General features: G+C 38.7%; 1 protein-coding gene across 1 annotated transcript in view; it reads left to right on the top strand.

The window, feature by feature from the left end:
• LRRC2 (leucine rich repeat containing 2) overlaps positions 1–21,894 on the top strand; it is a 78,983-nt gene that overhangs the window by 54,838 nt on the left and 2,251 nt on the right. The window contains exons 6-8 of the mRNA XM_053467649.1: positions 15,975–16,120; positions 19,834–19,986; positions 21,565–21,704. Of these exons, the coding sequence (XP_053323624.1) occupies positions 15,975–16,120; positions 19,834–19,986; positions 21,565–21,704 (439 nt within the window). The remainder of the gene's footprint in view (positions 1–15,974; positions 16,121–19,833; positions 19,987–21,564; positions 21,705–21,894) is intronic.

A 21,894-nucleotide genomic window follows, 5' to 3' on the forward strand; every position in this document is an offset into this window, starting at 1 on the left:
GTATTTATTCTTTTTGAAACCTGAGATGCAGTGTTCTTATATCCAAAAAACTGTGACTTATCCTGTGCCCAGCTCATGTTTCTCTGGAGGTCAATAAGCCAAAACAGATTGAGTTCCACTTCTTATTCCAGAGGCATGAGCAAGAAGCAACAATGTTGCTGCCAATTCTCAGGATGCCAGAAAAATTACCACCTCCTTGGCCAGAAGGCCAAACAGGAGGTCTGTCTTTTCCCTGAAACTGTGGCATTCTGCTTTATAGCCTGCAGGGGTTTGACTGGCAATTCTCCAGGGATGGCACAGAACCAACAGAGGAAGAGGAAAGTGACGAGGACCCCAGAGTGGTGGCCCAGACCACTAGAGGACCCAGAATTTGGGTCAGACCCAGAGAGTTTATGTATATAAGCTTTATACAAAAGTATATCTGAACATAATGTGGCAAAGTAATGGAGTCTGTCTACATAAGTGGCAGATTGGAACGCTCATTATTCCCAGCATGGGGAGGGTTAATTGCTGGAGGTCAGCAAGGTGGAGCCAATTAACCTGCACTCGGGTGCTTAAAGGGGTGGCCGTTAGAGGCATTAGTTGTCTGGAAATAGGGTGAGAGGCAGGCAAGCCAGAGGCCCTCAGACAGTATCAAAAGGATTTGTTTTTGTTTTGGTTTATTTACACTATGAAGTGCATCGCTGTGGACTGTACAAATCTGCAATAAACCACATCTTGCTTTTATTCTGCTGGTGTTCGGAGTTTCTTGTTTTGATCGGGCCATCCTGCTACAATACATATTCAGATTCATGGTATTCACAGTCGGTTTTCATATTAACTCATGCTAGCTTGTATTTATACATGATTTAAGCCTTACTAAGAAAGACAAAGGCAAGTCAAGTATTAAATACACAGCATAAATGGTATGAACTACCTTGGGGGAAAAATCCAATTACATTTGCAGTTAAGACAATTTACTTAAAAAATAATATACTATCCATTTAAATAACATATTTACAATAAAGATGCAACAATGCTCCATCAGTGATACTTTAACTTCTCTATGCGTGTGTTTATCTCTAGTTTTCAGAAATATTATCACATACCAATTTGTCATAATTTATCAATAATATACTGGGATACTGCAACCCACTGTGTACTTTTATGTAAATCTATGAAAAGTTGCATTCTTATTATCATTATTATCCTCCTTTTAACCCCTTCAATCCCAGGGGTTTTTGGTACCTCAAGTCCCAGAGCAATTTTGCCATTTTTGCGGTATGTCGGTTCAGCGATTATTCTCCTTTCTTGTGAATAGTGTACCCATGTAAACTATATATCTCAAGCAGAGATAGAGCTTTCTTTTGATACCATAGGTGGATGATTAGCTAAAAATTTAGAATGAGAAATTTAGTAAAAACTATCGAAAATTTGAAAAAAAAACACCTAATCTTTTTAAAAAATTTTGTGATGGAAAATCCCCTCCCAGTTTATCAATGGTGTCCTGATTTCAGAAATACCTAATTTATATAGATTTTCCATACCTTCCCAGCACCAGGGAACATACTATAAGGTGTACATTTTTGGGGGGTTTGGGGGTTGTGAACAGGGGCAGGAGGGTTATACTGGGTAGATGTTATGCTAGGGCAATGGGATGTAAGTTTTTTTTAAATTTATTTTATTATTATCTTTTTTATATATATACATTTTTTTCAACTTTTTTTATTTTTTATATATATATATATTTTTTTTTAAATGGTTAGAGGTCTTCTTAGGGACCTCCTGAACGGCTTCTGCTGTCAGGGGGGAGTCCAGGTTGTCAAACGACAGCCTAATCTCCCGTGCAGCGGCAGGGATGTGTCCCTGCTGCTGCAAGAAGGCCTGGACGTACCAGTACGTCCATAGGAGATTCTTGGAATGCGTTTTTTGGGCGTACCGGTACGTCCATAGGGGAATGAAGGGGTTAAACATAAGCCAAGACCAAGGATTAACTTTTTTTTATATTTATTCTTTTTATTAAGTTTAAATATTTCCAACAGCCGTTTCCAAAAAAATAAGAATACATCACAACATCAAGGTTACCCAAGCGATATTCTCCATATTATATTGATAATCAATTTGACTCAAAATTTGTGACCAAGTCGGAACTACATCTGATTTCCAATTACGCGCAATGCAGATTTTAGTTGCTGCAAATATATTAATAGCTAAATAAAGATTTGATTTATTTTTGAAAGGCATGTCTATATGAAATAGAAAAGATTCGGGAGAGAAACTCCAAGGATTAACATTTGTGCCTTTACAGCGGGGAAAAAGACAGAATGTGTGGGCCGAATAGTTCTTATCTGCTGTTAAATCCTATGTTCCTATGAAAACGGCAAACCCAAGTTTATTTTTATTTCTCTCTCTCTTTTTTTATAAATACCCAGTTTTCTAAAAATATTTGGCATCTACTGGAAGAAAACTAGTTTTTTCATTGTTGGCCTCTAATCAATACCTGGCACGAACAGTGGACTTTTGAAGAGTCATTCTCCAGCTTTCAGGAGAGGGAAAATCTCTTTGGAGGTAACTTTTGGGGAACCCTGCGTTGAAGAATTTTAGTGAAAGTGAAAATGGCACTGAAAGACCAATGCTGAACTTCCAGGTCTCCCATGCTGATTTTGTGATTGGGGAAAAAAGGGGAAAATAAAATGCAACCTCAAGACTGCTGACAGCTAGAAAAAGGAAAAAATATACTGCCACTACTACTAGACAATCTGTAAATTCTGCAACTTAACAGTAGGGGGAGATAGTTTAACCCCTTCACATCCGGTGATGTACCAGTTATGTCATGCCCAAGTGGGCATATTGGTTCTGTGACATGCCTGGTACAGGCAGTTTCAGGGAAGGGGGCTATGTTTTTCTTGGGTCCCCATGCAAGTGCCACAGCATTTCCCTGCTGCCTGATCGCTCCATAGGAGCGACACTGCAGAGTTAACCCTTTCAATGCTGTGGCATTTTAGGGGTTAATACCCATTTTGTGGGAGCTCAAGCAGACCAGCAGCAGCAAAAAAAGAGCCTCCACGAGCCCTTTGATCACTCCTACAGCGGTGATCAAAGGGGCTTCTCCCCGGCGGTTTACTGACAATCGCCGGTTTACTGGCGATTGCGTCCCAGCTGCCAGAGGCCGCTTCAAGGACGGTCAGTAGGGTTTCTTCTGTCTTCACGTGTGGAGACCTGACCCAACCCTCTCCTTCTGCCCAATTGCTCCATTAAGAGCGATGCTGCCGTGTTAACCCCTTTGTGGCATTGCAGGGGTAATTATTTAACCCCACAAGCTTGTGGGCACTAAATATCAGTCAATGCTCTGCTCCTATGTAGCATCGGCATTGAAAGAGTTAAAAAGAAAAATAACAGCACTGACCTGGAAGTCAGTGCTTCCAGGTCAACTGCTGTTAGTTAAGGATCTGGAGCAGTTAGAAAAGTGGGCCAATAGCAGTGATTTGATCATAATGGCAGCTCCTGGATGACTACACAGACGGTGTTGCTATAATGCCTCAATGTCGTCATTGGGGGCCATGTGTGGGCTCTCCTCGGGGCGGGCTTCACCGTCAATATACACAGTGTGTATATATACTGTGTGTAAACTGAACCGACCGGCCTCAAAGATGTCTCAAGTAGGACATGGTGGAAGAAGGACCATATGTTAAAGTTCCAAGTTAAAAAATGTACTTCCCAAATGTTGCGTTTTTCTTCCCAAACAACCCCGACAAACCAATGCATTGGCCTTATCACGGTTCTCGGGAGATGTTGTTGAAAACATACTGGGGTGTTTTTTTGACAGTGGCGTATACCAGGAGCTATAAATTTATACCTGATTTAAAAAAAACAATTACTACCACAAACTTTAGCAAAGGCTGGTGGTAGAGCCTTGTGCATAGAACGCATTAAAATACTAGCATTTGAAATACCATGGGGTGCCTAGGTTTCAAAAATGTATGTATGCGATAAATTGAATTAGCCGGCTTCAAAGATGGCCCAATTAGGACATGGGGGCAGTAGCACCAGATGTTAAAGTTCCAAAATGAAAAATGTGCTCTTCCCAAATCTGGCATTTTACTAGGGCTGCAACAACTAATCGATAATAATCGATAATGAAAATCGTTGCCAACGAATTTCATTATCGATTAGTTGAATCGATTTTTATCGATTATAAAATGAGGGTTTTTTCAGAGCAAATGCTCTGAAAAACACCCCTCGTTTTATAATCAGTTTGTGACTCACAGCAGCAGTTCCTACTTACCAATCTATCCCTGCAATCACTGCCGGAGAAAGAAAGGGGCGGGGCCAATCGGCAGTGACTGCAGGGAGGGACAGGGGTGAAGAAGGGGTGGGTTCAAATGGCTGATTGGCTCCGCCCATTTCCTGTAGCATCCACATGGCTGTGACACTCATCTAACTGCGAGTATAAAATTAATATTTGGGCTGCTAAAAGTTAGGGGAGGTGGGGGTTAATTTAGGGGCAGTTATAGTTAATGGGGTGTTTAGGGTTAATTAAGGGGCAGTTGTGGTTGATGGGGTCTTCAGGGTTAAATTAGGGACAGTTGTGGTTGATGGGGTGTTTAGGGTTAATTTAGGGGCAGTTGTGGTTGATGGGGTGTTTAGGGTTAATTTAGGGGCAGTTATAGTTAATGGGTTACTTTAGGGGCAGTTGTGGTTGATGGGGTCTTCAGGGTTAATTTAGGGGCAGTTGTTGATGGGGTCTCCAGGGTTAATTTAGGGGCAGTTGTGGTTGATGGGGTCTTCAGGGTTAATTTAGGGGCAGTTGTGGTTGATGGGGCCTTCAGGGTTAATTTAGGGGCAGTTGTGGTTAATGGGGTCTTCTCTTCTTTAATGCTGAGGACTGAGGGTTAATTTAATTAATTTAATAAGGTTAATTTAAGGTGCAGTTAACCTTAATCCTGGGGGCAGTGAAGATTAACTCTGTATTTATTTATAAAAGTATTGTGTCTGTGAACGACATGAACGACATGCCACATGTGTGGCATGTAGGAGAGGACAGTGTGGCATGTCTGGGGGGGCAGTGTGGCATGTCTGGGGGGGCAGTGTGGCATGTCTGGGGCCCAGTGTGGCAAGCCTGGGCTCAAATCTGCATAACTTGGGGGGCAGGTTGGGAAATAAAAACAAGAAATGCATTTTTATCAAAGTTTTATTCTGCCATTTGTTTTTAACATCCTACGTTACTTTATTAAATTATTTTAAATAAGTTAAAAATGTAAATATTTTTATCCGATTAATCAAAAAAATAATCGGCCAACTAATCGATTATGAAAATAATCGTTAGTTGCAGCCCTACATTTTACCTCCCAAACAACCTGACAAACCCATGCATGGCAGGTATCACTGTACTCGGGAGATGTTGCTGAACACATATTGGGATGTTGTGTGACAGTGACATATACCAGGAGATGGTAATTCACACCTGAATTACAATTTGTGCGATAAAAAACACAAAGTTTGGCAAAGGGTAGTAGTAAAATTAGTGCATGGCTGTATGGTTTGATAAGGAAAATTGCATTGGCCGGCTTCAAAGATGTCCCAAATAGAACATGTGGAAGAATTACCAGATTTGGGAAAATGGTTTTGAAATAACGAAACGCTACTTGTACTTATTGCCCTATAACTTGCAAAAGCGCAAAAAAAAACCCCATAAAAACACTGGGTATTTTTAAACTCAGGACAAATAGTAGAATCTATTTAGCAGTTTTTTCATTAGTTTTTGTTGATAAGTAAAAGATTTTTCAAATAAAAGTGAGAAAAGGTACTTTTTTTATTTTTCAGCATATTTTCTTTTTTTATAGAAAATAAGATGATATGATAAGAAAAACGGTATCTGAAGAAAGCCCTTCTTGTCCTGAAAACGTATGTGGGTACGCTAAATAGGTGAGGAGAAAATTACAGCTAAACACAAGCACTGCAAAACTGTTAAAACTAAGTGATGAAGGGTAAAAAAAAAAAACAACAACCTGGTCCTCAAAGGGTTAAAGAGAACTTATTTAATGTTTAGAACTACAACATGTTGGATTGGGGAAAATTAACATATCTAACTGGAATCCAAAAGTTGAATGTTCTTTTTTTATGCATATTTCTGCACATGTACAACTTAGGTTTGGACATATGCAACCTTAGTCTGTGCCACGGAGTAAAGTTGTAAATGACCTCCACATTTTTTACAATTCACTATGCAATTTACTATGTATTAATTTTTAAAATTTGTAGAACAGCATTTCGAAGGTGAGAGGCAATCTCTTCAATGTTTACAGCTGCTGTGGAACAGGCTTTAATTTTCACATACCATGGTTTAATCAGGTGTGCATAATGGATGTGCACATATTATAGCTTGGGTGTACTTTTATATTTTAAAATATTGACATTCAGACCTTTGGTTTTGTTTGATGCTGTGCAGCCACGCTTTTCATGCTGAAACCATAAGCAACAAATCTTATCAGCAAATCCCTTTCAATGGCACAAAATAGAGTTGAACAGGAATGGAAATACACCCATTAATCAAACACCTAGTTCAAGTCAGGGGCGTAGTGTCCTTTGCTTTCAACGGAAACTAACTGTCAGAGAAGAAAGGAAGCCAGTGCAGCTTTTTAATGCTAAAGTTATAGTTCTAAAATTATTAAGATAAGAAGCAATTTAAGAGCCAGGGAACTGAAGATGACAATAATGATTAAATGTAATGGTAGGAGCCGCTGTGGTAAGTGTAACTGCATTGTAAAACACAGCATTTTAAATGGAACTTAAATAAAAGGCCGTGTACAATTCTGTACAAAGTCAGATAAAGGGAAGTCAGAAACAAATGTTGAACAGATCGCAAAGATAAAAGGGATTAGACGGACACCAACCAGCCTTGGTAAAGACTTCTTTGTATAATCATATTATAAAAATATAACCAGTATTGTGGTTGTCAAATATCAGTAAAGCAAATACTAAGATTCTTTACAAGCCCTGAAGTCAAAATCCATATACCTACTAAACACAAAAATCTCTGGTGAACCTCATGCTCTTATGGGGAAACAAAATTGAAAAGCTTTTGTAAGTCAAGCACATATTCACTAAAATAGGTGTAACATGCTTGAAAAAATTTAGAGGATAAGCGAGAGTGGCTAAAACCTAATCGGGAGTGGGGATACTGATTACACCCCAGCATCTTGCTACCCATTGCATTCTGAAACAAAAAGCTCTGCAGACATTTGCCTAGTCAGCTTTATGAAGCATTCAGAAATATTACTCAAAAGGTGATGTGCAGGAAATAAATATTGAATGATGGAATATGTTTAGAATTTAAACATTGTAGCCACTTCCTGCTATGGAAGCATTTAGGTGATAAGTGAGTGAACAAGCTAGGAAACTGTTCAGCACTTACCCTAGTCTCATCACTAACACCAACACCATACACACTAACCCACACACTCTTGCTAACACTATATACTGGCAAACACACATGCTAACATTATTTGCTCACAAACACTAACACCTTACAGTAACATGTGCTAACCTTATGCACTGATACACACACTCACACTACTGGCATACAGTAACACACAAAACACCATAAGCTCATTTTCACAATTGGGCTACATAGGCTCTGTACCTATGAAGAAGGAGGGGCTAGATAGGACAAAAAGACAGGCAATATTTACAGATAGAGTAAAGGTGACAGAAATCAACATACCTGCCGGCTGCTCCCTCATGCTTCTCGTTGCTACATGGAGGCACTCCTCTGTAGAACTTCCTCCTTCACCAATGGCACGGCAGGAACAGATAATAGATGGTGCTTTCAGACAATCAGGGGCTCTTGAAAGAGCAGAGAGGCCAGGCCTCTCAACCTGGCTGGGCCTAGTCCACCACTACTAGTTATACCCCCCAATGATGGCCCTGTAAAGCCCCACCTCCTCATTACATTTCTAACACAATCACCAAACACTTCTATTGCCTTTTGAAACATCCGAAAGTGCAAAATAAGACATTACATCAAATACCCACATTCGAGTGGTACCCTCATACTTGTATACATATTTTAATTATTAGTGATATTTTAATATTTTACTCAGTTTTCATTTTACTACTGGAGCTACTACTTGAGCATATACTAAGCATTAACACACTGAATCTCTACAGAATCTGCAAAGTTTTTTTTTATATTTATTCAAACACTTAAGTTGTGAAATACGTGGTGTAAATAAATCTGGTATGCTTTGGCACAGAAAGTTGTCTGTTGGCACTCTTACGTTTTGTCGTTTGTCTAAACTGCATTTTTTGGCAGCATACATTGATACTGTTAAAATACACACAATGTAAAAGAAATAGACTAAGGCCATTCATCAAAGAAAAGTCACATGCCTTCTACTAAATGCACCATAAACAGTCATGTTTTCTGGGGCTATTCTCCGATTGTCACAGAAACCCACAGCAAAAAGAAAGTTCATCTTATGGAGTTTTCCTATATTCAGTTTCTGAGTTTAAACGTAAATAGTTGATACAGACAAGGTGAGGTACATGGATGATGGCTGGTTTGTTAACATAATAATTAATTGTCAAGATAAGCTGTAAAGCAGTTGCTTGCACTAGGTTAAATTTTGTATCTAGGAATCACATTATCATATGCATCATAGTGTCTTATGCAAAGGTGATTGAGAATATAAGAAACTGCCCCAATTCATATGCTAAGCTCCAGATAAAAAAAAACAATATAGAAATAACAAGATGATGAATATTATACATTTCCACAGAATTAAGCTGTATCATCAATAACACAACAGAATGCCTAGTTAAGCATATGTCCAGAGTATGATTGTGTTATATACTTACATTGGTTGCAGAAAGACATCAAATTAAAATTTCTGAAAATACCCTTTATTTGCGGAAAAACTAATGTGTAACTCCTTTCCAAGATCCAGAGAAATCAGAATTACATTTGCAAAGCGCATTCTTCATCTCACATGTTTTACTTCATAATGTAGCCTATCTTTTTTGAATGTGCCGTTTGACTCCTCCAACACAACTTTATTTGGCAGTGCATTCCCCATCATATTTATATTTGTAAAAGGAGTCACAGAAATATCTTTGTAATTTGAATATACATGTAGCTGGAAACTATATCCCTCATAAATGCTTCTTTTCTGGACTAAATAAAACCAGTTTAGAAAGTCTGTCATCTTTACTTATATCTTGCATGCTATTGATTCATTTTGATTCCCATCTCTGAGGTAATGGCCCCAAAATTCCACAACAAAATTGTACTTGACATGCACGTGCACTGTGTATTTGAGTAATTTTAATAACTAGTTGAAACTAATTATTAAAATTGTCAAGAAAAAAAGAATTGCATATATTATAAATAATAATCGCCAATAATGCAAACATCAAATAAGAGTCTACCAAGTCAGAGTCATGAATGCCTTTAACAATGGCTGATTTTATTTTTTGTACCCTTCGTGACAATGGCTGTGTTAACATTTCTGTGGTGCTTGTGTTTAGCTGTAATTTTCTCTTCAACAATTTAGTGTACCCACATAAGTTATATATTATTTCATGAGTTCTTCAGATATCATTTTTCTTATCATATCATCAAAGTTTCTATATAAAAAAAGAAAAATAAAATATGCTGAAAAATTGAAAAGAGCACCTTTTCTCACTTTTATTTGAAAAATCTTTTACTCATCTACAAAATCTGCTAAATAGATTCTACTATTTGTCCTGAGTTTAGAAATCACCAATGTTCTTAGGTTTTTTTCTGCACGTTATGGGGCAATAAGTACAAGTAGCGTTTTGCTATTTCAAAACCTTTTTTTTTTTATCTGGTTATTCTTCCCTCATGTGCTATTTTGGGTATCTTGGAAGCTGGTCAATGCAATTGACACCATCAAACAAAATACCCCAGGGTATTTCAAATGCTAGTATTTTACCTTTTTCCATGCACTAATCCTACCACCAGTCTTTGTAAAAATGTTGTGGTAGGTTTTTGCATTTTTTTCACATTTTACTTCATGTATGAATTAATAGGTCCTGGTATATGTCACTTTCACACAACACCCAATATGTGTTCAATAACATCTCCTGTATACAGTGATACCACCATGCATGGGTTTGCCTGGCTGTTTGGGGCAAAAGGGCCACATTTGGGGCATGCACATTTTTCAGTGTTGAACTTGGACATTTGGTGATTCACAACCCATGCCCTATTTAGTACATCTTTGAGTCTGACTAATTCAGTGTGCCCTATAAAACCATATATTTTTTATAACTAGACACCCCAGGGTATTTCAAATGTGCAGACCTCCACCAGCTGCCCCACTAGACGCCAAGGAATCTGAAGCATGGGGGCCTAGTCTAGGGAAGTACTGGTGAGTCGGGGGAGGGTAAGAGTAGCATTTGGGGGGTATAAGGGCTTTCTGGAGGCAGAGTGGCATATAGGGGTTAAAAGGAATATCAAGGAGGCAGAGTGGCATATAGGGGGTTAAAAGGAATATCAGGGAGGCAGAATGGCATATAGGGGTGTATAAGGCATATCTGGGGGCAGAGTGGCAAATAGGTGGTCAAGAGGCACATCTGGCGGCAGAGTAGCATATTGGGGTATAAGGCATTTCTGGGGCAAAGTGGCACATAAGGGGGGTATAAGGCAATTCTGGGGACAGATGTGCGTAATTGGGGGCAGGTTGGCAAATAAAAGGAAATAAAAACAAAAAATGCATTTTTGTGAATCATAGTTTTTATTAAATATGAAAAAATAGTTTACATGTTAATTAATATGTAGTAGTAAAACTTTTCTTATAGGGTTGTCTTATATTCAGGCTTTTTTGTTTTTTCCTAAATTAATATTCAAATTTTGGGGGGAGCAAATACGGTATCTCCGATATCCACGGTGAACAATGACCAGTAGAAAGTGTCTCCCTTATTGGCCTAAAGCTGTATATGCTTGTAAAATAGGGTAATCTTCCTCTCCTTCAACAGATGTGTTACAAACTTTCAGCTCTTCGCCTGATTTTTTCGAGTGGAATTGTCTTCTCCCCTTATACTAATGATTGCATCCATCCTACTCAGAAATCTTCTGATACCTTCAGTCATGAAAATGTCTGCACTTTTACTGTAAATAACTACGTATATGTTTACTGATAGTAAGCTTGTGTCATATACAGCTCGGATATGCAACCACAATCAATCAGCATCTGACATCATAATTGTTGCAGATCCACATATGGAAAAACGTCATGTCTGGTCAGTGTCAACCTGTCAGGAGACTCTAAGACCAAGTGGCACCCCAGGCAAGAATATTCTCTTGTGCCCCTCAATCTTTTACATAGACAGCAATACTTTTAAGGCCTGGCAGGATTAGGCAGTGAAGATGCTGTAGAAAGCAAGGAGCAATTATTTCTTATGCAAGGGCAGTTGAGTCAGGTAGATTGACACACCAAGGAACAATAATTGCTCAGCTGCCTATTCTGAAAAGCTTCTTCGTTGCTCAGTGCTCTGTTCTTTGCATGTCACTCTGAACACTACCATTCTGGCTCATACACTATATCCAAACACACACTTAGTATAACAACAAACACACATTGAAATACCATACACAGACATCCAATGTATACTAACACACACACTAACACTGTACACGGACACTAACACGGTATATGGATATCAACAACACACACACTCATTAACACTAGCAATGCTGGATAATCGCCAGGAGAGATAAAGGACCCCATGCCCCTCCAATTTCCATAGACTCCTCATGTGTCTAATCAGAGGGCTGACCATGGGTTGTGGAACTGAAAAGAAGTGCTTCAAGTGGAAGGGTTACAATCCTGAGGAACAGTCATGGGTCCCATCTGGTGATGTGCATGCTCCCACTCTCCTATGGGCCTTCTTTGCCCGGTACCCCACAAACCTGGCACACACCCCTCACGCTCACACTTCCCCCACTCCACTACTTGCTTCTCTGCTCAGTACAGATACACCTCAGCTGATGACTAATGAGCACCTTTTCCTTCTCTGTCTCCACACTTACATGCTAATCAGAGAGCCCCTTCCCTTCTGTGCTCTGACTATTTAGCTGCTAAGGCTCAGTATCTCTCTACCCTTGCGTTGTCTTTGACTGCTTTGTTCCTTCTCCATTAATCTGCGTTTTTCCGGTGCCTGGCTGACTTCCCTTCTGGTTCCTGATCCTTCTTCGTTCCTGACTGGCTGACATCTGGTATCCTGATCCTGGCTCGTCTGGCTACCAGTTCAGTATTATGGCATTGTATTAAACCACACATCTTGCTCACGTTACTTTGTCATTTTAATAAAGGAGATTTAACTGTATGCATTGCTTCATTCTGGTTTGGGGTTCCTGAATATTCTAATTTCCTTACCTAATCGAGCATTACAATTTGTGTAGTAGGTGGGTGTAAATTATAATTTATAGAATATGAATATATAGAACAGGTGTATAAATGAATTAGTTAATATACTGTTTATTAAATGACCACTCATACCATTAATTTAAGGTATGCAAAGTAGCACATGTAGTTCAGCTTTTAACAAATTTTATTATTTTTTAAATTAAATAATAATACTCAATATAATCCCCTTTTTGCATTTATAAGTTAGTTACAAATTCCAAATATTAGTGATTTCCCAACTTCAAAATCATATTCTATATCTGCTATGGGATTCAAAGAAACACTATATTAGTTGTTCATTCAGCCCCATAGGGGCCCTTCTCTTCAAAATATAAATCAATTTTGCTTCTGCCCTTAGCATTCGTTTATAAACAACTCTGTGTCTCATATCCATTTTTATAAGTTGCACCCAAAGGCATTTAAACTCTTAGATTTTTATAAAATTCATGAAGATGTTTTGCAACATTACTATCTATTTAATATATGATTTGATGGATGGCTTTTTCTTTTTTGAGTCCTTAACCATGCAGATTTGTTGGTCCTATGAGATGAATTCTTGCCTAATGTGCTAATGAAAAACACTAATAATAAAAACACTGTCAAATATTAATAAATCATAAGTGACATACATTTGTCTGCAGCCATCATGTACACTGTAATGCATATGATAGTTATGTACCCTTTAAATGATAGTTTTTTCCCTCTTGCTGGTAGAGAGATGTTCTCCCCCATGGTGTATTTGATTTTTCCCTGCCCCTAGCTCTTTGCAGGAGGTATGTTCAGCTCAACACATTCCTTTTTGGCAAAATGCTTAATTGGAGCATTTTTATGCCACTGATTGGCTACTTCAAACAGCCAAATGTGATATGAAAACAAGACCAAAGAAAGGGCATTATGCTGTAGATCTGGAAATATATAATAAAAAAATACTCTCCGTAAATGAAGAAGGAACATGCTCTTCAAGGATTCTTGTTGTCCCAAGAAGTATGAAAAAATTTGAGAAATAAACAAAAAATAAATAAACGGGTAGACACATGGACATGATGTTTCCACAAATGTTCCAATCGTATATGGACAAAGAAAAGAAACAACATATACTAAGACCTGTAGGTAAGATTAATCCACACACTTTACCGTATTCTATGCTTCTATGACCGAGCACCGGTGTGACATGACCTTTCGGTGCTCAGTCACAGAAGCCCAGATAGAAGTGCCGGGTAGAATCGGAGGTTGTCAACACGCATCGCGCTGACGTTCACTAGCTGCCCCAAAGAGAAACTAGGTTGTTTGGAGCACGGGGGACAATTCTGGGGATACATTTGTAAGTCTAGGGGGCAGAGGCACATATAGGAGGATATAAGGCATGTCTGGGAGGTAGAGTAGCATATAGGGGGTATAAGGCATATCTGGGGCCAAAGTGGTAGCCTAATATTTAGCTTTGTTCCTAAATTAATATTACAATTTGGAGGGGGAGTCGTCTTATAATCGAGCAGCTCAGGTGCTCAATCGCATAAAACACCTTAAAAAGCTCAAGGGCTTCTTGGAGCAGCGGACACTACCTTCTGTTCGTTGGAATAAACAGGAACTCATAAACCCATAAATGCCTTATGCCTTATACTCCCTATATGCCACTGTGCCCCATGATATGTCTTTTAACCTTGTAAATACCACTGTGCCCCATGATATGCCTGTTAACCCTCTATATGCCACTGTGCCCAGTGAAATGCCTTTTGACCCCCTATATGCCACTCTGCCTCCAGAAATGCCTTATACTCCTATATGCCACTCTGGCATTTAGGGGGTTAAAAGGCATATTATGGGGCAGAGTGGCATATAGGGAGATATAAGGCATTTCAGGAGGCAGAATGGTGTATAGGGAGTTAAAAGGCATTTCATTGAGCACTCTGCCTACAGAAATGCCTTATGCCCCCCCATTTAACACCCCCCAAAACTTAACGGTGCTTCCGGTCGTGTAGACGTCTACGCGATTCGTGATTCGCTGCAGCCAGAAGGAGGTACGGTTAGCAACGGGGGTTGTCTGCGTTCATCGTGCAGACCTTCCCAGGCTGTCAGAGAGGAGAGTTCCCCGCACAGGTGCGGGGAACTCTGATCTCTGACAGTCGGAGAAGGTCTGCGCGATGGACGCAGACAACCCCCGCTGCTAACCGCACCTCCTTCCGGCTGCAGCGGAAGTTGTGTACACGAATCACGTAGACGTCTACACGCTGCCCGGACACCGGGGAGTCAGAAGCATAGGTAAGTTTGGGGGGGGCATTAAACAGGAGGATCCAGGTCCCCTGCAGCGCTGCGGGGGATCTGGATCTTAGTCTCATAGTCAGTCTGATTATAAGACGACCCCGGTTATAAGACGAAGGATCTTTTTCAGAGCATTACGGTATTTTAACTATTTTAATTGCACTAATTCTACCACAAGCTTTTGCCAAAGGTTGGGGTAGTCGTTTTTTGCGTGTGTCCCCCACAACACACGTTGTACTTGGTATATGTCACTGACAAACATCACCCCATTATGTGTTCAGCAACATCTCCTGAGTACAGTGATACTACCTATGCATGAGTTTGTCAGGTTGTTTGGGAGGCCATATTTGGGAGGTGTGCATTGTTTTTTCTTTTCATTTTGACATCTGGTTAGTCTGGGCCCATGTCCCATTTCGGACATCATTAAACCCAGCCAATTCAATTTACCCCATAAAACCATACATTTCTTAAAGTAAACACCCCATGGGTACTTGAAATGCCAGTATTTTAACTCTTTCCATGCCAGGATTATTGAGAAGATATAGTGCTAATTTTAGCACTTGTATTTTAAAATAAACTTTCTTTTAATATATTTTTTATTGTATTTTTTTTACATTTTGTTGAAACTGGATTGTCCCCCTGATTGTGACATCACTGCATACTAATTTTAAATGTATTTTTTTTGTAACTAATCACATTGTTATTAGAAAGCTATGCTCTATTAACTTGCATGGTTGAATTTAGTATTTGTATTCAATCTGCAGGGGGAGCCCAGAGTTCTAAGAAGGGTCTAGCGAGACCCTCTTGAAAACCTGTTTATTTTTTAATGGGCGCCGCCATCTTGCGAGAGGCAAAATCTCTTGCAATGGCACTTTTGACCGCTCTCTCTCACATTTATAGAAACCTTTTTGGGTTGTATTTGGGTTGCATTTCTTCTTCTTTAATAACACTAGGAGCTAAAATAATTTTTTAAATTCCTCGATTTTTTAAAAATTACCTGTGGTTTCTTAGGGATTATATCTTTCAAAGAGACTTCACATAATAAAATAAGCCAATATTTTTAGACTCCAAAAGCTTGAGAACTTGAACAGGCAAGTATTTATGATAAGAGAACTCATAAAAACAATGAAGGAAATTGGAAAAATAGACAGAAATACCTTAGCTGCAGACACAATTTCTAAAAGTCAGCCAAAAATATAGATTGAGTTTTCATTTACCACTCAGTATAGTGCTTAAGCTTTTGGACTGAACATAAATGCAACATGCACTATTTAAATTGTCCTGAATGCTTCTCTTGTTTCTTTTCAGCTCAGTAACTTGAAAAAGGTCACTTTTGTAGATTTGTCTGCAAACAAATTCTGTTCTATACCAATTTGTGTATTAAGGATGTCAATGTTGAAGTGGTTAGACATTAGCAACAATAATTTGAAGGATCTTCCACAAGACATAGACAGGTATTTTTCTTTTTTTTCTAAATTAATTTAAAGTTGCAAATTGTTGAATACAAAATATTGCTCTACCCATAACTTTCTGTCAGTGGAAAAGTAACGTGAAAGCAATGGAAGAAGATTAGTCTTGTCTATTACTATTGGATAAAGCATACACCAACCCAAGCAATGGAATATTTTCACACACCCCCAATACTAAAGTTGAATCAAAGAAAAAAAAACACTCAATCATGCTTCAGTTAGAGAATATGTAAATGTAAAGATATGTCTGATTTTCTTATGCATAAATATTAAGTTATGTTTTAATAACATTTGCATGCTCTTTCATAAAGATATATTTTGGCTATGCAAACATTTCCAGCTGAGGTAGCCAAAAGGTAACTCTCCTGCTCTATGATGCTCACTTAGCTAGGTGTCAATGAAAACATTACAGAATACTTCCACAACTACTATAAAATGAATCCATATCTTTCATTCTTTTATAAACTTAGCTTCTTTGTTGTAAGCATCTACCTGTTTGTAAGTTTAGTGTATGCTAAATGTTTATTGGAAATTATTTACAAATACATTTTGTGATACATGTTGCTTTGTGACAGCTTATATTAACTTTTGAGCAATGGTTCATGATAAGGTATCAGAAACTTGTTTGGACTATGGTCTGTGGGTCTAACATTGCAAAATCCATTTTGGATAAGCACGTGCCCCATGCTGCTAGCAATACGTTAAACATATGATTCATTTGATGCTTTTAATCATCATTTCCACACCTAGGTACATAATGGAATGGAATGTGTTACATTAGGAATGGTTACCCCAGGGCTTGACAAATTTTTTGTGAATCTAGGCGCCAGCTAAAAAAGTTAGGAGCCAGGATTTTTTTTTAAAAACTAACAGTTGGTCAGGAGTGATGTGATCATCATCAGCCCACTTACTAAACTCACAGCATTTGACCTGGAAGCACCCTGGACTTTCAATGCTGATGTTCCATTGGAGCACAGCATTGACTGATATTTAGTCCCCACAAGCCTGCGGGGACAAATGTTAACCCCTGCAATGCCACAAATGTTTCATACACAATTGTAGCATTGAAGGGGTTAACGCTGCACTCTCATAGAGTGATCAGGCAGCAGGGGAGGGTTGGGGCTGGTCTCCACACTCATGTGGAGACCGAAGAACCGTCTCCCCTGTCCCTGAAGCTGCCTCTGGCAGCTGGGACGCAATTGCTGGTCTATAGACCAGCCATTGCAGGGAGGAGTCTCTTTGATGACTCCTGTAGGCTTCCATGCGATCGCGGCATTGAAGGGGGTTAACGCTGCACTTTCGCTCTCATGGAGTGATCAGGCAGCAGGGGGATGTTGTGGCAGGTCCCCACACTTGTGTGGGGACTCAATCAACACACAACCCCCTTCCCTGAAGCTGTCTGTGGCAGCTGAAAACGCAATTGCTGGTTTGCTGGCAATCGCGTTTTCAGCCTACAGAATCACGATTGTGGCAACGTGGGGGCATTTTTGTGGGATTAAACAGGCTGACAAACACCTAGGCGCCAGGACAAAATTCTCAGTCGCCATGGCGACCTGGTGCCTGGTATTTGTCGAGCCCTGGGTTACCCTACGTTATTTGATATTTTGTCACTATTTGTAATTCTTTTGTAGCAAAATTGGATATAAGATGGTTTAGTTTTGGATACATTTATTTTTCCTGTTAAGCAAACGAGCAGGGCAGAAAATCAGTAGATATTCCTCTTTACCTATTGCAGGAAAACATCTTTGTGGGTTGAAAAAAATACTATAGTATGACATGAGTAAACAAATTTAGAAAGTTACAAGTCTAACATGATTAATTAAAAAAGCTGTATCCATACAGAAGAAATAAATGAAGACCTATTAAATACTATAACATCTCAACTTATAAATGACACTTACATTAAACTTATACGTATATCAAATTACTGGGTTACATGCTATGTGTTTATGCAGACCGTCCCTACCACAGAAACATCAAGGGTAGCAAAAACAACAGGATAATAACAAACCAACAACACACTAGCAAATAGCAAACCAACAACATACTAATAACTAGTCATGTGCAATAACGATTTGGATATTTTTTTCGGTTAATTTTTTATCCCTTCGTTCCTTGCCCATTCGGTTTGGCTGACAATTCAGGGGCCGCTCTGTGCCCATATTCACTTTCTTTAATCTTGCATCTTTGTCCGCATCTCCGTGGTCATAACCCGAGAGTTACTTCCAACAAAATGGCAGCGCTTCCAATTACTTCTTCTCCCCGCTCTTCCAATCAAAGGAGAGGACATAACCGAAAGAGACATTATTTTGCCCTAAGTGGAACTCAAGGCAATATGGCCATCCTTTCGGTGACGTCCTCTCCCCCATTAGCAGATGATAGAAGATCCAGAAGCGGAAGTGGTCAGCAGAGATAAGGCAACATTTAGAGACTTAATTTAGCACATTCTGGTGACTTGCATGAAAACATGTAAACTGGCCCCTTTACTAGCACTGGATATTAAAGTTTGTTAAAGCTATGACTGAAACAAGATATTTTCCTGCAACTTATGAAAAAATATAGTTACCTTGAGCTTCTAAAATAAAAGGTGTTGACGTGTACTGATGTTCAACAGACACTTTTTTTTAAAGGCTACTCTTTCTCTATGGCAAAAACATTTCAACTTATCAGTGTCTTTACTTTTGTCATACGACTAAACACTATAATTGATTTTAACACAGACAAACGAGACACAAAACAATATAAAAAGGCCAGAACGTTGCAGACAGACCATCTTTGTCTGTAAAAGTGTCTATGTTATTCTTGCCTCTTTGACTACTTCCAGAAATTGGTGAAGCCAAAGCGCACAACATGGGGACAGCCTTTCCCTGATCCACTAATCGAGTGGGGAGGGTGTGCGTGGAGGCTCCACCCTTCCATGGAAGCACCTGATAAGGGAGCTAATAGCAGTGAGTAGTAGCTGAAGAAATAAGACAGAAGAACAAAAAAACAGCTCTGAGCAACTTGTCCTGGGAGGAACAGGGATTTTAAACCCTTTGGCAAAGGGCAGGCCAAGGTACACCTCAAAGCAACTTGACTGCCCTTTGTTGGTTCCTTGACGGTCACCAATAGAGAGGCTCTTACGGACCTTTAAATTCCTGGCCTCAAAGCAGGTGCTTTTTTTTTTTGATCCACTAGGGGGCGCTCGTGTTAACCGGTATTCAATTTGAAATCAGCCCACCTTGTAGCACACTAGAAATAAGGTACACCTCCTGTTCCTTCCAAGATGTAGACAAATTGCAGTGGGCTGTTCTCAGTTAGAGAAAGCAGGTGCTAACTGTTACGGTGTGAAAACAAATATGAAGAACGTATACAAATATTCACCCGGGAAGGGGCTTATATTCGTAGGATACGAAGATTTTCCCCCCCAAAGATGAACTCAAAGACTTTATCGGTGCCCAAGTCTTATAATAATACATTTGTTATTCTGTATCCTATGAAATGCAGTAATTTAAGTATCACTGCATTTTTCTTCAGATCTACTTTACTTAGTATTACAGTTTACACTAGTATTCACATACTAGATAAAATGTTACCATAAGGAAATTGCCAATACAATTAATTGCATGATTTCAGAATGTGCAATGAAAGTGCTCTTTATGTACATATTTAGCTTTTAAATATCTATTTATTTACATTTCCAATCTTTTCACCACCAGGCTGGAGGAACTTGAGACACTTCTTCTTCAGAAAAACAAGTTAACTTACCTTCCACAAGAGTTGACCAATATTTCTAAATTGAGATTGCTGGTTGTCAGCGGTGATAGTTTGGTTGAAATACCCTCCAGCCTTGAAGAAAACCCTTCACTGAAGTAAGTTGGAAACATTTACATTAAACATTCTTGCAAATATTTAAACACAAATTCCAAATAGATGCCCATAGCTGTTCCCTTCTGTTTAGCATGGCCACACTGGAATTAATGAAGGACATATCAGTCCCCTTGTGTGGAAATCCAAATATTAACCAATACCTATGGGGAACAGCATTGATAGTTAACTCTCCAAACACATGTTAATGCTTAAGGAGAATACTGTTTCAACAGGATGCCATGCCTAGCAGCCAGACATGCAACAGACATTCTAGGCATACTGGCTGATATGGCTCAAAATGTACTAAAACACATCTTTCATATATATTGTGCAACTGTAAATTTAAATAGTCTCTGGCATTCTAGCATTCAGCCATGGCGTACATTCATGGTGTAAACATGAATTACGTAATTAAGCATATCTTAAGTCTTATTAAGTTCCCGATACATTACCTGTTATTAATAGGAGATCTGTTTTAAAATGTTTGGATTTTTCACTAAAGCCTTTCTATTGGCACAATCATTATTACTCCACATGAAGAAGAGCTAAACAACAGTTGGAAAAAAAACACTTATGCTTCTTAACATCACTAATGAGTAAAGGTTGTATCATAAATCAAAGAATGGATCCAAGTTTCTCAGAAATATAAGTAATTGTCCAGCTTACAGCTGTGACCTAGACACTTATATCAATGTCCAGAGAAAAAAGTTATCTATTCTATAACTATGTGTACATCAAGGGTTTGCATCCTACTATCTTGTAGTTAAAAGCACACCAATCCACAAATCAAATGATGTCAAAGGCGGAGGGAAGCCAAGTGTCTAGCCTTGATACAATCATCCTTGAGGATAATTTAACAAATGGAATCTGATCAGTGTTGTGAGTATGGCAAAGCAACCTGGAATCTATTCTGCATGTGCACATCATGCATATGTATGTATGCAAAAATTCCTGATGCATGAGTTCTTTGCCATATTTATTGCATTCATAAATATGTGAAATGCTTGACTCTTTGTGGTGTTAATAAGTTTATCGTTTTATATTGCAAATGTTTAAAACATGTTCTGTCAGTACTTGAAATTATAGTCCCAGAATGCATTTCAACCAAACAAATTTAGACTTCAACTTTTAGATGTTAGACAACAGTGTTAGTGCACCAGAGCACTGGACATTTAAAGCAAAGGTGCTATGCATATGGATTTATTATATATATATATTATATATTTATATGTATATATTTATACTTATTCCCTTATTTTTTACATTATATATAAGTAATTATCAAGTAGCTACCACTGCAATCATATAATTTCTACAATTGCAATTATATTAAGGAATACTTTAACAAAGCAGAACTATGATTGTTTTAAATTGTAAAACGTTTTTCCATGCCAAAGGGATGTGCAGTTCATTGCAATGCTTTATTTCACCCATATAGTGCTAAAAGTGTAATTACGTTTTCACTTTCTTTATACAAAAGTTTAATTAAGTCTACCCGTTAAGAACCAATTCATATTTTAAGCAATATTCCTAAGGAAATAGAAATGAGCATCAAAGTAAGATTCTGTCTTTTTCCTCAGGTATGTTAAGCTACTTGATAACCCCATTGATGGAAGTTTAGATCTTGAAGACGATGAGGACTTGAATGAGAATAATCAAGACCGTGAGATATTTGAAAAAGAGTTTATGAAAGCTTACATTAAAGACCTTACAGAGAGAGGTACAACCAGCCTCTATTTGTACTCTTGCACCATCAGCAGTACATTTGGTATAGCTGTTGGGATGTTACTGTGCCATACAATTAAGGCCATATTAAGAAGTTTTGGATCCTGGCGCGATTAAACAGGAAAGGCACCTTCTCTGGATTTTCTGCTGTTTACAAGCCCCCCCCCTTTTTCTATGCATTTGTT

This window comes from Spea bombifrons, chromosome 1 (genome assembly GCF_027358695.1).
Source record: "Spea bombifrons isolate aSpeBom1 chromosome 1, aSpeBom1.2.pri, whole genome shotgun sequence".
Classification (NCBI taxonomy): domain Eukaryota; kingdom Metazoa; phylum Chordata; class Amphibia; order Anura; family Pelobatidae; genus Spea; species Spea bombifrons.